We start from the raw sequence: 15,470 nt of genomic DNA on the forward strand, positions 1-15,470 counted from the left end.
GCATTCATACCATACAGATACAACAGACATAACCTCAAGAGCACAGATAATAGTAAAATATGGTCATATATTAGGGAATGATGAGTTTTGAGGATTTCTTATCTTTGTTTTTAATATAATTGTAAATTTATATAATTTCATTTTTAATAATGGCTGTGTTAACAACTGGCTTGCAAAATTTCTGAAAATTTAACACTCTGCTCTTGCAGATTAAGACTTTCAAGATTGTAACAGTATTAAATCAAGTGTGGTGCCCTGTGTGTCTGCCCAGGCCGTGTGCTGGTGAAGCTGGCCCTGCTCACACTCTTGTTCTCTCCCTGTTTTCCTCCCAGCCACTCTAGGACAACCCCAACTAGCTGGTGGCCCCAACGACCTGCAGACCGAGGCACAAAGTCCAGCAGCTGTAACTGCTCGAGGCAGAAGCGGGCACGTCCTACCATCAGGAGGCAGAGCCTGCACTTCATATGCCCTTCTCGAGTGGTCTCACTGCCCAATCACTGCTGTTTCAGCCAACTGTCGAACACACTGCTTTTGCTTTCACACTGTTTCCTAGTACTTTTCCATCACGGACTTAATAACCTTCATGTCAACGTATGACCTTAAAATATCTGTTGGGAAAGTAGTACTTTTGGAGAAGTACTTAGAGGCAGCACTTCTCTGGTTCCCCCCTAGCTAAGCCACTACTTCTAGACCCCTGACCCCTGGGGAACAGGCATATGCTAGGAAGCCAGGCCCTGCAGCACCACAGGAAACTGGTCTGAGTGTGGCTTAAAGGTGCAAATGCAGACTAGGAATGCTGCCTTGAGTGCAAAGAATCAAACTGTAGTCACAACAGACACCCACATTCTGTTTATTTCCATGGCCAAAAGATTTACCGCGGGAAGGTCTGAAGGGAGTTTGTGCAGTTGAGAAGGGATAGAAATGCAGGAAAATCTGGCAGAAGTGGTTCCAGGGTTGCAAACCTGTTCGTGGGCAGGGCCTCTGTCTACTCAGATTGCTCTAGAGATGCCCAGGACACTGGCTTCACCAGGTGCTCTTCTAGTTCATAGAGTTGCAAAACCTATTTGCTCTATTGCTTCTCAGAGGAGTTGTACCCTTCAGGTTTTCCGTGTTTTCCCAGAAAGCCCAAGAAAATGCCCTGGGACATTCAAGAAGCAAGGGTGCTATAGGACAGTATTTCTCAAAATCAGTTCATGGGTCACCTCCATCAAAACCACAGTGATGGCTGGCTGAATGAAAACCTCTGGAGTTGAGCCTCAGGAATCTGAATGTTGAACACACTCCCTGATGTGCACTGCGCACATGAGAGCTGGAGAAGCTCTGCTGGAGTGGAAAGAACACAGATAAACTGACCGGAGTTCAGCTCTCAGTGGCTCTTCCGCTAATGAGCTGGGCCGTTTTCCACAGGGTAACATCCCTGAGCTTTAACTCCTTATTAATTAGAAAAGCAAAATCATACCCTTCTCACAGGGTCATTGTGAAGAGTAACGGGACCCATCCAGGTAAAGGCCCGGTAAGTGTTCAAGCACCATCGGTTTACTGTCTATCTGTTTGACTGTCTCTGTCTTTCTCTCAGCAGTAAATCTTCTCTCTCTGGATGGACTTACTGAACTAAAGTGCTCAGAATTCCTGAGACATTGTCAACCTTACGTATAAACATTTTTGACGCTCTGTTCTCTAGTACAGAGGGAGGTCTGCTGTCACCACCACCACACAGGAGAACATAGATCAGAGTGAAGGGGATTTCCCTTCTCCTCCTTTCTCAGGCCTGGCAGTCACTGTAACTCACACCCATGAGAGGGCAGACATGGCAGCCTGGGGCACTGGGTGATGCCAGCCTGTCAAAGATGCAGCACAGAGGCTCCTTGGAATAAATAGCATCTTGATCACAGAATGCTAATTCACTCCCGAGGGCTAAGAACAGTCACACCTGGGAGCTGCTCTGATGCCTGGAAGCCTGAGGACGTGGGTGACCCAAGGACCATCCTTTACACGTGAAACCTTGTGGCCGTGACTCTCAGTGACCAGGGGTTCGACTGAGGGGGCCACTGGGACAGCAGTGGTCTTCTTCACGAAGGGCCTGTGTCAACAGTGGCCACAGCTTTGGGCCCCTTCCTGACCCTCCACTTGGCTTCGTTCCTTGGAGTTGCCCATTCTCAGGTCAGAATGCCCTTTGATGTCACCGGCTTTGGCTTGCAGTCTTGTGGTCCTGTTACCTCTAGGCACCTCACTTGGGTGCACAGACTCTAAGTCAGAGTGGTGAGAAATACCTAAGCTTCCCTTTGCCATGGAGGGAATTGTGTGTGGTTCCAACAAGTGTGTGTTTGCCTTCTTTGGCTCCAATTTTAAAAACAGGTATAGTGTTTTACCCTTAATAAGGTGAGGTCTTTAAAATGCTTTTAACATCCAACTGCTCCATGGTGCAGGCAATGTACCTATTAGTTTGGGGGTATTTCTAGTTGGGAGGCCTTTGGATAGCATTGGTACAATACATGTGGTAATTTTAATCAACTAACACTTTGTTCAAGTGAGAATTTCAGGCAGACACCTGGTATATAGATGGGGTCCAATAAACGTTTCTTGTACTGAATAGAGTTTAATTTCTAATCTAGGGGAGACCAGGCCTGCAGGATGTGGGCCCAGGGTGCAGCCTGTCCTGTGTGGCATGCAGGTCTCCCCGGAGAGAACGGAGGCTTGTCCTCGGAGGGGGGCCCAAGCATGCCCCAGCTCAGGCTGCAAGTGGCTGCTGAGGGCAGAAGAGGGCGCACATGAGCAGCATGCTTTCTCTTTAGACTGGGGCATGAGGCGAGTTGTGTCAAGTCTCAGAGGTTTGATTTATTTTCTTCTTTGTCCAGAGACAATACTAACTGACCTGCCTATTTCAGAGCTGTTTTGAGTTTAAAAGAAAATCAATACATATGGAACTCCAAGAAAAAATAAACACCACTCTCTAAATCTAAGATACTAGCTGAGCTGTGTTTCCCTTCACACTGACAGGTAAGACAAAGACACTGAGTTCCCTCCCACAGCCCACCTGGGAGCAGGAGGGCTGCTTGCCGACGGTCCCTTTCTGGACACGTCTGCAGTTTTCTCTCTGATGCTGTTGGAAGTTGTCTTGCATTCCAAAGGGACAAGGGAAGTGCTTTGTGAATTTGGATATCTGAAGCCTTCCATTTGGCCCCAAATGCTGCCAGCCCTCTTACTAAGTGAAAACATTAAAAAAAAAAAAAGCCCAGATGATCTCATAGGTCTTCTCTACCTCTGAAACAGATGGTGTGATTCACATACATTTGACATAAATGTACCAGGTTGTGGTGATTTGCCTCATTATGCTCTGTTGAGGAGTGGATTAACTAGCAATAGTATGCTGAGAATGTAAAGCATGACCTCTGATTAAAACAGAAGGTGGGAGTGGGTTATCTCGTGGTTAAAGCAGTGAACTATGACTCAAGGCTCTGAGTTTCTAATCACAGATCTGTAACCTTGTATGTGACATTGGGAGGCTTGCTAGAGGCCTTCAATAGTAACCTTAATTTGTACATGCTGGTCACCCATCCTTAAAAGCATTGTAATAAGTCCTTCCTCTGAGAACAGTGTGGGTGGTAATTAATGGTTAATAACACTAAAGAGAGAGCCATCAGTAATGACTGCCAAATGCCCTTGATGCCTCAGAGAGTATTCAGACTATTACCTAGCGACGCTAGAAAAATGCAGATCCCACAGTTTCCAGATCTGTCTGTTGCTTTTGCCCTTCAAGTCAACCATTTACCCTGTCGAGCACTGTCCAACAGACTTTCTGTGATGATGGAGACATTCTCTGTTTACTCTGTCCAGTGGTAGCTGCCACTTGTGGCTAGTGAGCACTTGAAATACGGCTAATGAGGCTTAGGAACTAAATTTTACATTTGATTTAATTTTAATGAATTGAAATGTATCTGTAAATAGCCACATGTGGCTGACGGCCACCATACTGGACAGCACAGCTCTGGCCAATTCAAACGTCCTCAAAGCATCTGCATGAAGGCGAGGCTGAGAAGGTAGTAGAAAGTAAATTAACCGATTAGTCAGTCTATGTTCAAAACATTTTTTTACTCCTTTTTTTTCAAGTTAGCGAGAGGAGTGGCTGAATCCAGGGTCCGAAGTGAGAGATTACTAAAAAAGAAAAAAAGTTTCCCCATACTCCTGTACCATTTCCCTCTCTTCTCATGGGTACTAAAATGAGAAGACAACTCAACTCACTAACAAAAAGCTAAGCTAGCTTGTTTTATTGTAAAGCAAAACTTTTCTCTACAAACCTGAGAAAATAACCAGTAAGACAAGGTTCAAGAGAAACATCAGCCTCACTCTGTGCTGTTCTTGGATCACTTCCAAGGAGACCTACAGGAGCACAGGCACATACTTTGTCATGGATTGTTCTTGGCAATAAGGTCCACTACTCATCCCCAGTTCCACTCCCCTCCCCAACGAGACATGTCAACTGAGAACCAAAGAGTCAAAATCACGGAGGAAAAGTGCTGTCTCCCAATCCCTCCAAATATCAGGTGTCTTTTCTTTTTTGCCTCTTGCACATAAATTCTGTGGCAGGAAACTCTGCAGTACATGATACACAAAGCCTTGAGCTCCCACCTTCCTGCCTTCCCGAAGCATTCCCCTGGCCCGAGAGGGGTTTGAACAAGCTGTGGCTGTTCTCCCTCATCTATGTCCTCGCCCTTGGAGTGAACTTACTCAAACTCTACATGGTAAAGAATTCATTCTTCCTGCACGCCTTAGCTTAGTATTGCCCAGTCTTTTGTATATATATTTTTTCTGAACAGTGCATTTCTCAGGTATTCAAACTCTAATAATGGGACAGAGGTTTGATGACTGTAATTCTCCTCGTGCACTGCCCAGCACAGTGTCAGATGCAATTAGGGGCTTAATCAATGCTTCTGGATAATGGATAAAGGACTCAGACGCAATGGGATTTTTATAGCTTTTGGATTTCAAGGTACTTTTTTTAGTTTAACATATTCCAGAAAACAATGTATCTTTTGCTGTTGTAGGATTTGTTGAGGGGAGTGGATTCAGCTTGGTTCTTTGGGGGAACGACTTCAGAACTGGTCATGTATTGTTCAGGTTGATGTCATGATTGTTTGAAGGTTAGGAAAACAGCCCTGAGCTCAGTCGGCAGTTGCATGATTGGCACAGGAGGAAGAAGGACAGCAGGATAAAGACACAGGCGGTCCCTGTTTTCTCAACAGTGAAATGGAAAGAGAATAAAAATCCTTATTCATGAAATGGTCACAGTGCCCTGCTAACAACCAGTAAATATGACTAGCAAGACTGTGTGAGGAACTCCGCAGTTGATTCAAGTTGGGAGCCGGATAAAGGCAAAGCCCATGATGAACGGTGGCTCATCACAGCCATACTGCTGCTGCCTCCTCTGTCTTCTGACTTACCTCCTGGCATGTCTATTTTCTAAGGAGATCATTTTGAAATAGAAAACCATTCATCCTGCTCCCAAATTCATCTTTAACTGAAAGATTAAAGTGTAAATAAATAGAAGTTTAAATCAAATTTAAGGCTAAACTAGTAATAATAAAAACACTCCCTCTTTTCCAAGTTAAAAAGTTTACAACAAACAATAAAGCAGTGATTCTCAAAGTGGCGTTCTTGGGTCAGCTGCATCAGCATCACCTGGAACTTGCTAGAAACGTAAATTCTTGGGCCCCACCCCAGACCTAGGGGAGCAGAAACGCTGGGGATGGGGCCAGCAATCCCTGTTATGAAAACCTTCCACGTGACTCTGTACTAATATTTGAGAACCACTGCTTTAAACCAATGTTGAAATCATCAAAACTATTCTTTTCACTGTTGTACTAAAGTGTCCTAAATGAGGACCCCTGAAATGTCCAGTCTTTCCTAAGTCTGTAAATAAGGTCTGACTAAGCACAAAACATGTCCAGCCAATAATCACCAGTTCTGAGTCCTAGCAGGTCTGCATGTAGTGCTACCCAGGAGCTGATCAAGCCGCCCCTACATCCCCCAGGGGGCTCCCGGGGGCCACACATGCTTCTGAGCTGAAACATACGTGCTCATCTGCTTCACGGTGGGAGATGGAGGGGAGATGCCCCTTCAAAAGGGGACACAGGGGGGAACGGTGACACTGTTACTGGAAAATCTACGAATTTTCCATCATTCCTTTTTTGGAGGGGAGCAAATATTTAGTACTTTTCAATCACTATTTCACTATAAATAATAATCAAAAGAAAGTGCTTACAAAATTTTTAAAAAATAGGACATCTTTGCAGATGCACTAAATTGTGCATGCTTCACAGTGAGTACGGGCAATGACAAGGTGTGGCATCTAGATAATTCTCCGCCAGTGTGTGTCTGTGTGCTTATTTCCCAGATCCTTGTCCCTCAATCGCAATGCTTATTAACCAGTATCTTCCAGTCACAGACATTCTGGCTTTACCTGGTCCTTTCCTATCCCACCACAACTAACCTCCAGATTGTAAGGGGAATTATCAAGACTTTATTGTCCAAATGATCCAAAGCTTTTCAAATTTCTGTCTGATAACAGCATTTGCTCATGTAACCTAGTCTTCGTGTGCCCCAAGAACACAAGGACAGAAAAATGTCAAAGCACGAGATTCCCAACAGCATTTTATGATATTTTTCATCACGCGAAAAACCTGTCCTAAGAAAAATGGAAATGCAAACTCTCCTCAGTAACTTTTCTCACTTTAAATCGCGCCTCTCATCACGACCTACTACACCCACATAGTCATGTGCCATCGCCACTGTGCACGGTCTCCAACATTTCAAAGGCTCAAAAGCTATTTTTAAAGCCAAAATACAATCTAAGTTGCTATTCTATAAAGTACTTTTTACGGAAGAACCAAGTAATATAGAGAATTTTATGCACGTGGGCAGTTAGCCAACTCACCAAAAGAGTGAATGCAGCTGTCGATGAGATCGTCCAGGCTGGCTCCTTTGGCTAAATGTCCCAGAGATACCATCATTCGGAACTGGGTGATCTGGGCCAGGCTGGGCTGGGAGGGGACGGGGCTGCTGGCTGGCTTCGCCTCTAGTTTTGCTTTAGGGGCAGCTCTGCTGCCATGAGAAGGTTTCCTGGGGAAAGAGAGGAGGCAGTGAGCGCAAGCAGAGCAGCCAGGGGACAAACAAGCTGGCAGCTCTCCGCTCTGGAGGCAGATTGGAGAGGAAAGGAGTAGAGATGAAGACAATTAATCCCAGGAGTGGGGCTGATAGAAGACATACCCCTCCCACTTGGCAAATGCACCAAACGGACTGGTTGGCTGTTAAAGAGACATCTCCCAAGCAAATAACAAGGTGAGACTTCAGGGTTGCAAGTAGGGCTCTTCATCCTGGGTGAGGACTGCTTTGGCCCCCCCGTCTCCAGTGCCTGAAGGGGAGAGGCAGAGGCGAGACTAGCTTGGCAGTCCTTAGCACCCAGCAATAACTGTACATTTTAGCCACAAGGCCACTGACTTGGGTCTTAAGAATTGTTTAAGTTGGTCTCATCTTCAGCTAAATTTATTCATCTTGAGCAATGCCAGAGATGGTGTAAAAAGTCGAGTGGCCTCAGAAACATCTTTAAGGACTTTGGGAGAGAAGTCAAAGACTAAGGACCCATGTGCAGGGGTGAGGGGTTACGGTGGTGGTGTCTAGATTTTGAGCTAGCCCTGCCTGTCTCACAAATCTTGGTTATTTTAAGATTCTGCTTTTCATTATTGATAATACAGGTAGTCATTATGAGCCATTTTTATCATTAAACATCATTCCATTAAATCCTTAGTTGGTCCTGACTGATTGCAAAGAAAAGCAGAGCTTATGAGAGCTTTATTCCAGAAATGAATGTGACAGGACAAGGCTAGATCTGGAAATGGCTCAGGAGTCTAATAGGTCTCCTTCGCCCATTCTCATTTAGCTTTATCTTTGGTCACGACCTCAGTACAAGTCAAGTTGTTTGCAAAATGATATATGAAGGTTAACTAAGCATTTTATTTGCACTTCCATTAAAAAAATAAACATACACAGACACATATCTATAATCTTTGAAGGTTTAATAGTGATGAGTGTTGTTGCTCATCTTTGAGCATATAGTTAATTCTCCTCCCCTACTGTGGCTTATTTCATAGTTTACAACCAAAGAGGATATGAGAAAAAGAAATATGGCTCAGACCCATAACTTTAGCTACTCACGACATATTTTGATAAACACATGATGGCATCAATTAACCAATACATGCTTATTCTATGAGGAAGACATTATGATAGGCCAGAGAGGACCAGGGAGAAAGTCTACAGAAGGGCACTGTGTAAACTGTAAAGCACACTCATTGTATGTTAGTTGTTGTTGTTATTGTTATTGTATAAATGTGATCTAGAAGTTCCTTAATATAAAAATCTAGTTGGAGAATCAGACCTAGGCCATGAAAAGATAACTCCACAAATCTTAAATAAGTGTCCTGTGAGTGTCAAAGCTAAGAAGCGTGATGTTCTCAGAGTATGGAGTGTAGGTCCAGGTGGAGTGTTGGGGAGAGCATCTCTGACCAGATACAGTCTCACCCAAAAGAGACTGAAGAAGTGCTTAGATCAAAATAAAATTCTGGGGCACACATGGATTTTGGGAAACCAGCCTGCTACAAGACAGTGTAGTGAGCTATGGGGCCACTTGGTGCACAGCCAGACTGTGGAGGGGACACCCTGCCCTTCAAGCTCCTTCAACCTAGCTCCAGGGCGCTGGTCTGGCAGTGGCTGCTGGGCTGTGATCCAACCTGGGGTGGGCCCAATGAAATTGAATCAACAACTGGCTACTGGGAATCTGCTAACTCAAGGCAGTGATTTCCAAAAGATCAAGTTGGTGTTACAGGACTTGATCAAGTTTCTGGCCATTACTGGTTTTTACCCAGGCCCTGCCATAGCCCCAGGATCAGATCAGTATCTGAAAATGAGAGAGAATAATAATGGCCCCCGTGAACTGAGTCCCTGTGATATGGCAGGCACTAGGCTGGGGATTTACATGGTCTTTAAACCTTACAGCCCGGAAAGATGTTATCTCCATTTCCTGAGGTTGAAACTGAGGCTGAAAGAGGCTAAGTGACATAGCCAGGGTTGTACCACTCACAGGTGCTAGACCTGGGATTTGTACCCAGCGCCTCTCTGGCTTTATTTAAAAAATATTACCATGCCTGGAACTGTGCCTGGAACCATCAAAATTGGCAAGTAGACCATCACAGAGAGGCTGAAGAGATCAATTAAATCTAAGACAAAAGTAAAATCCTCTAAAAGCACAGCTGATGACATAAAGGCTGAATCTTGGCCCTATTCCTTGTGTGGGTCCCTGGAACAGGCCTCAGACCCCGGAGCTGGACATGCTCTTTGTGGTCATTTCCCAAGCCCTTCATCTATAGATGTGGAGGTCCAGGCTCAGAAGGGAACTGTGACTGGCCACTGGTGCAGAGACATGGAAGCCAAGCCTCCTGTGCCCCTGGCATGCTCCCAGCTGGGCTCCCTTCCCTTCCTAGAAGCAATGACAACTCTCTCAACCCGGCCCTGGTTGTCCGGTGTTGGAATTAGTCAGCTTTCTGCCTTAGCTGCTGCCTTTTCACCATTAAGACCTCTACCCAAGGCAGAGTTGGGAGAGATGAAAACAAAGTCTTTCCCAGTAGAAGTCTTTTCTCTTGGGCCTCCTATGACTTCTCCCCAGCCCCTGGAGAAGGGGCAACTGCAGGAGAGGCTGTCTCTCCACATGCAGCTCTTTCTGCTGGAGCCGGGAGGTGTCTACTTCAGTCTCTCAACTGGTGGATCCAAGGAAAATTCCACTTTCTCTCTCAGTCGGTGACACTGACCATTGAGGACCCTGAAAACTGCCCGGGCTTTAATTCTGGTGATGTTTCCTAGTGTCACCATGACGGGAAACCACTTTGGTTCACAAGGTGATTCTCAGAGGCAGATGCTTTTGCAAGAACCAGGAGGGATCAGGGTAGATTCAAGTAGAAAGAAAACATGAAGGGAGTATTTAGGGGAGGGGGAAGGGAAGGGAGGGGCAGAGATGCAGTCTGGGAAGGATGGAGGCCAGAGAGGCTCAGAGGGTTTGGGTGTGAGAAACCAGGGAGCAGATAAACTATTAAAACCAAAGTGCAACCTGAAAGGTCTGGGAAGGTGGGGGTTATCTGCACCATTAACCAGGAAACTCGGCCCTTCTGCCGCACGGCCCTTCTGCCGCACAGTCTCTCGGCTGGCTGCTTTGTGACAAACCATCAACTCACTGTCTCTTCTGGTGAAATGGCTGTAGATTAGGATTTATAAAGTGCTTCATTATAGGCAGGTCTAAGGGTGTTTTAACAATCCACACAATGAATAGCCTCTAAGTCTGCAAAGGCATATTTTTAAAGGATAGTAGCCAAATGGTTCCTGGTCAGTTCCCTCATGAATTAAAAAAAAAAAAAAAAAAAGCCCGAGAGAAACAAATTAACTTGAAAGTGTTCTCTGAGGCTAAAACTGGCTAATTAAGGCCCCATCGAGTTTGAAGGAGACTGTCAAAACTCTGAACTGTGTGGGGCAAAATCCTCTCCAGGCATAGGTACCTCGGTGGAGGTCACAATTTCAGGTTGAACTTGATGTGACATCCAGCCTAGGAGAGTTAAGGGATGAAATGAACGAAGAGAATGGAAACTTCCACCACTTTCTTTGCAGTGCAAGGTGGCTTTTACTGGCTTCTAGTGAGGATTCCTTCCAGTCTGTCCTCTCCCCGCCCCCATAATATAGACTCAATTTAACTTACTGAAGCCCTGCCCCCCACTGTAGTGCAAGGTAGGGTGCCGGGCCCTCAGGGGACGCGGGGCAGGGTAGGGGAGGGCAGAAAGGGCCAAGAACATTCAGCTCCAGAGAGTCAGCAGAGCAAAGCTTCCTGCCTCTACTGGGTATGCCTGCGCAGGCGGGGCACGGCGCTGTCACCCCTGAGCCAACGTGGATGGAGTTGGGACGTGCACATCTTGCCAGCCCTGTGCTGAGCCCAGGCCGTGGTCTGGGCAGTTGTCCCGTTCCAGCCCTTTGGGGGAAGAACTCAAAGTTGCCTGGCCCCTCCAGCCCTCTTTCTCCTGCCAAGAGCCTTGTCACTCACTGTCACTCTCCCTTCCTCTCTGTCACCCCAAGATCCTCCTAAAACGTCTCTTTAGAATCACAGTCGGGTGCAGGGGAGTACAGGTTTCCACCCAGAAGGTTACACGGTTCGCTGACCTCTGCTTGCTCGCTGCAAACGCAGTTGGCCTTTCTGGGCCCCGGAGGAGATCCGCGGGGCCGCGAGAGGCCGCCAGGTGGCGCTGCCGGAGCCCCGCGCCCGCAGCAGGCTCCAGTGGAGCGGAAAGTCCGCGAGTGGGGGGTCCCAGGCGCCCGGCGGTGCGCGGCCGCGGGAGGAGGTCGGTCAGTGCAATTCCGGACTCGCCGGGCGGACTTTGGCCGGGCGACCCGCACAACCCAGCGCCCTCCCCCACTTCCCGGGCGAGACGCGCTGGGCGCTCGGGGCGCGTCCGTCCCTTGCGCCCCTCGCCCCGGACCCGAGCCGAGCCCCCGGCCTCCGCCGCCCGCACCCGGGGCCAGCGACTTCCCGTAGGAGGAGGCGCCGGGGTCGCCCGCGCCCGACTTCCCATCCGCGAGAGGTCTCAGGGGGCCGCCCGCGCAGTGGCCCCCGCCCCGAGAAAGGAAACTGATGCTCCCGAGAGCCCGGGCCCCTACTCACCGCGGAGCCTCTCTCGCCTTCCCCAGGGTGCCCATGGCCGCGGCCCGCGCCCGGAGCCGCCTCACCTAGCGCGGCGGGACGGGCTCGGCGGGGCGCGGTGCATCGCCACCGCCACCGCCGCCTGCCGGGCCCCCCGCCCCGGGCCTCTCCGCCCCCGGGCCGCCCACCCGCCGCTCTCCGAGCCGGGCGAGCCCGACCGAGGCGCACCCGCAGGCACAAACTTTGTGTGAGCGCGCCCTCGCCCTGTCGCCCTCCCCTGGCGCGCGCGCACACTCACACTCGCCCGCACGAACCACCTGACAAACGCTGATGTTATCGGCTGTAGGAAATGTGTGGCGCTCCTCAGCTCTTCTCCGAAACCGGCCCCCATTGCTCGGTAGTGCCCGGAGGCCTGCGCCTTTTACCCTTGCCGTCTGCCTCTCCCAACCTGGGGGCGCGCTCCGAGGGGGAGCTGGAGGGCTGGGGAGGCTCCGGGTGCACGGGATCCCACCAAGCCCGCGCCTGGAGAGGAGGGGTGAGCCCGGGGAAAGCGGCTTCGCCGAGCGGCTCTCAGGGGACCCCCTGCCCCCACGCCGCCTGGCATTTCAGTCCTGGCTCCCGAAGACTCCCTGTCCCCTCGCAGTCCTCTCTTGTATATATCAGAACGCAGGGATGGGGGCGGGGAAAAGAACTAATACACAGCTGTGGATTTGCCTCAGCCTGCGCCTTTAGGTGTCTTCTTGCTAGCAATTTGTTAGACTGGTTGGGAGATACGCGCCCCGCTCCCTGCAGGAGGCGGCGGGTGTGGAGGTGCACTCCGGGGGCGTGATACATATCGCGCGAGAAACAGCTGCCTGGCGTCTGTGGGTGGGGAGAGGGGGACAGGAGTGGGGAGAACTTTCTTACAGTCGACCCAGCCAGGAATGGCGGCCTACCCTAGCTTGTACGAGTGATAGTGATGGTAACAACAGCTAAAGTTGGTTGAGTGCGTTGTGCTAAGTGCTTTCTATACATTGCCTCGTTTCATCCATCTGCCCCAAATACCAACAGGCCACTACTTTAGAGATGAGAAAATTAAGGTTTAGAGAATAATATGACTCCCATCACACAACTAGTAAATTGAAGAGAGATCTATGACCTAGGTTGAGATCTGTCTGACTCCGTGTAATCGCTACTGGACTGTCCTAATAACACACCCATTATCATTGTGACGTGCCATAACTCCAGCCACAGTAATAGGTCTCTTACCAGCCATGATGTTCTGGACCTTAAAGCTTCTGTCTGCTATTTCATGTATATATTTCTTTATATTTATATGCCACCTTGTGCTAAAAAGATATCAAGGTACATAACCTACAAAAAGAAGTGTGAAAAATAAGGCACATAAAATGGAGTCAGAAATAAGTCTTTTTAAAAAATGCATTCCATAGAGTCCAAAGCACTTGCTACAAGTGGAACCAAAGTTTGTCTCCTGAGTTTCTAGCAGTCAATTCAAAAGGGAGGCTCGTCTAAAACTGGATGCCTGTCACATGCGAGACCAAAAAAAAAAAAAAATTGCTCAAGAGAAGATCAAATCTTTTTGATACAGACACCGTAAAGAAATTTCTCCAGAGAATCCTTGTGAACTTTGGGTAGTAGAAAGAACCAAGTTCTCAGGCACAGCCATATATATGGAAGGGGACATGTGGCTGTTTAATAAATATTAAATTGTGACACTCTTCCAGACTTATCCTGTATATGCATATATATGTATATATGTCAAATGGATAAACATATACCTGTATGTAAATGCATAATTATATTATATGCAAATATGTGTTTGCATAGATAGGCTATTTGGTGCATACTAAACACTCGTGTAGGCAGTCGCACGCCCCTATCCAGCTGCAGTCCATTATGTATATGAGTATAGAAATTATTACTTATTAGTTCATTCAAGAAATGAGTCTTGCTGAGTTTTCTAAAGAAAGAGGCCTGCTTCTGCCCGGGAAGCTTCTTCCTCTCGGGTTTCCTGAGAGCTCTGCTTTCCACGTGCGCCTGGTTCTGTTTCTGGGCCCACCTGAGCTCTTCGATGAGGCTTTCTGGCGATTCCTACCTGAGCATGTCTTTTCCAAACATGTAAAAAATTAGAAGTTAGCTCCATCTCTTTCTTCATCGTTTGCCATGTGGTTGGTCTCCCTGGTGTTGTCTGAGGCACCTCTGACCTCAAGAACAAAGTTCTTTTCTCGTGTTCGCTTGTCGTCTCTTCTGCTTCTGCCTCTTTGATGGGCAGTAGTCAACGTCTCTGTAGCAGCTGAGAAAGGCTGGGGACCACTGTCTTCCTCTGCCCACCCTTTGGGTGAGGTCATTCCTTGGGACTCTTTCTCTGTCATCCTACCTCTTTTCAATCGGGCATTCCTAACTGATGCCCACGGGCCTTTTACTTGGCTTTTGGCTGGTATCTGTGAAGCGTCTGAAGCTAAAAACACCTGCTTTTTAGATTTTTCATTAAATGATCCATTCCTCAAATTGGGTGTTTTTATTTTCTTCCATGACTTCGACAGGACCCATATGACTCTCCTGTCTGAATATCCAACCTTGATATCTGACGTCCACACCCACACTTTCACCTGGTCACCTCCTTTCATTGTCCCACAGGGCTTCCTCTCCATCTCCATGGCTGCAAGTTGGTCTTGACTCCCCTGATCTCTGAACCTGGACGTGTGGAATAGCCTCAGAAGTGGCTTCCCTAATTACAGAACTTCCTCTCCTCCGATCCTTCCTTCATATTGCTTTCAGATTTACCAGATCATGTCATTTCTCTGCTTCCAAACTGCCGAGGAATCCCCAGTTGCCTACAGAATAAAGTGCAAACTTCTTAACGTTGTGCATCTTCACAACTGGACCTTACCTGTCCCGCCTGGCCTCCAGCCACGCCCTCCCAGGCACCTGACCTCTTAGGGTGCACCTCGGTCACCCCTGTAGTTGCTGTGCCAGGTGCCCCTGCAAGCCCCAGTGCTTTTGTTCACGTACTTCCTTCCGTCTGCCATCTCTTCACCTGATAAACACACAAAGGCACAGTTATACCCAACGCATGTCAGACTGGCAAGTACCCTAGAGGGCACACCCAGGGCTGCCTCCCTGGTGCAGAGGGGTGCAACCCACCTCTCAGAATCTGCCTGATGTTTGGTTGTGTTTGGAGAACCTATTGGCTACCACGGCTTCCACTCTGCTATCTGACATTTATTTATCCATTTAAGATGTATTCACTAGTGCCTACTTAGCATCAGATGCTGTCGCTGGCATTGAGAATCTGGTAGAGAACAAGACAGACTAGATCCTTGTTCACGCGAGCTTACACGTCTAACAAATAGACTGTAACCAAGTCAATACATGAACGAATACACCACGATTTTACGCCCTGATTTCCAAGAGCTGCCACTTCAGAGTTGAGGTACCCCTGCCCTCATGGGGACACCATGAGGTATCCCAGTTGAGGCCCCCACATGCACCTGTGAGGACAAAGCTGCCACATTTGGGGGTGCACAGCTCCAGGGGAGAGTGAAGAGAGACGGAGAGGGAAAAGGAGGGGGTGTGTGGCATCATCCTTTGCTCTCCGGCTGAGTGCGGCTCCTATTTCTGAGACAGGGAGAATTGGCCTCATTACTTCATTATCGTGACTGGCTGTCCCACACAATGGCACCTTAGATGCTCTAAATCCCTGCTGCTGTTACCTTGGACCAGGGCTAGAGGAACTGCCCACGTG

The 15,470-nt window shown here is 48.2% G+C and overlaps 1 protein-coding gene across 5 annotated transcripts in view; it reads right to left on the reverse strand.

The window, feature by feature from the left end:
* RASGRP1 (RAS guanyl releasing protein 1) overlaps nucleotides 1-12,255 on the reverse strand; it is a 74,443-nt gene extending 62,188 nt beyond the window's left edge. Inside the window, exons 1-2 of one of the 5 annotated variants that reach the window (XM_058541195.1) lie at nucleotides 12,043-12,255; nucleotides 6,932-7,116 (exon numbers count right to left, since the gene is read on the reverse strand). In XM_058541195.1, coding sequence (XP_058397178.1) covers nucleotides 6,932-7,116; nucleotides 12,043-12,116 — 259 coding nt within the window. In that variant the 5' untranslated portion in view covers nucleotides 12,117-12,255. Of the gene's footprint in view, nucleotides 1-6,931; nucleotides 7,117-11,746; nucleotides 11,909-12,042 lie in introns of those variants that run through there. The other 4 variants (XM_058541193.1, XM_058541192.1, XM_058541196.1 and 1 more) reach the window with 4 other exon arrangements.
* Between the last annotated feature and the right edge of the window lie 3,215 nt (nucleotides 12,256-15,470).

Source organism: Diceros bicornis, chromosome 5, assembly GCF_020826845.1.
Source record: "Diceros bicornis minor isolate mBicDic1 chromosome 5, mDicBic1.mat.cur, whole genome shotgun sequence".
NCBI lineage: Eukaryota > Metazoa > Chordata > Mammalia > Perissodactyla > Rhinocerotidae > Diceros > Diceros bicornis.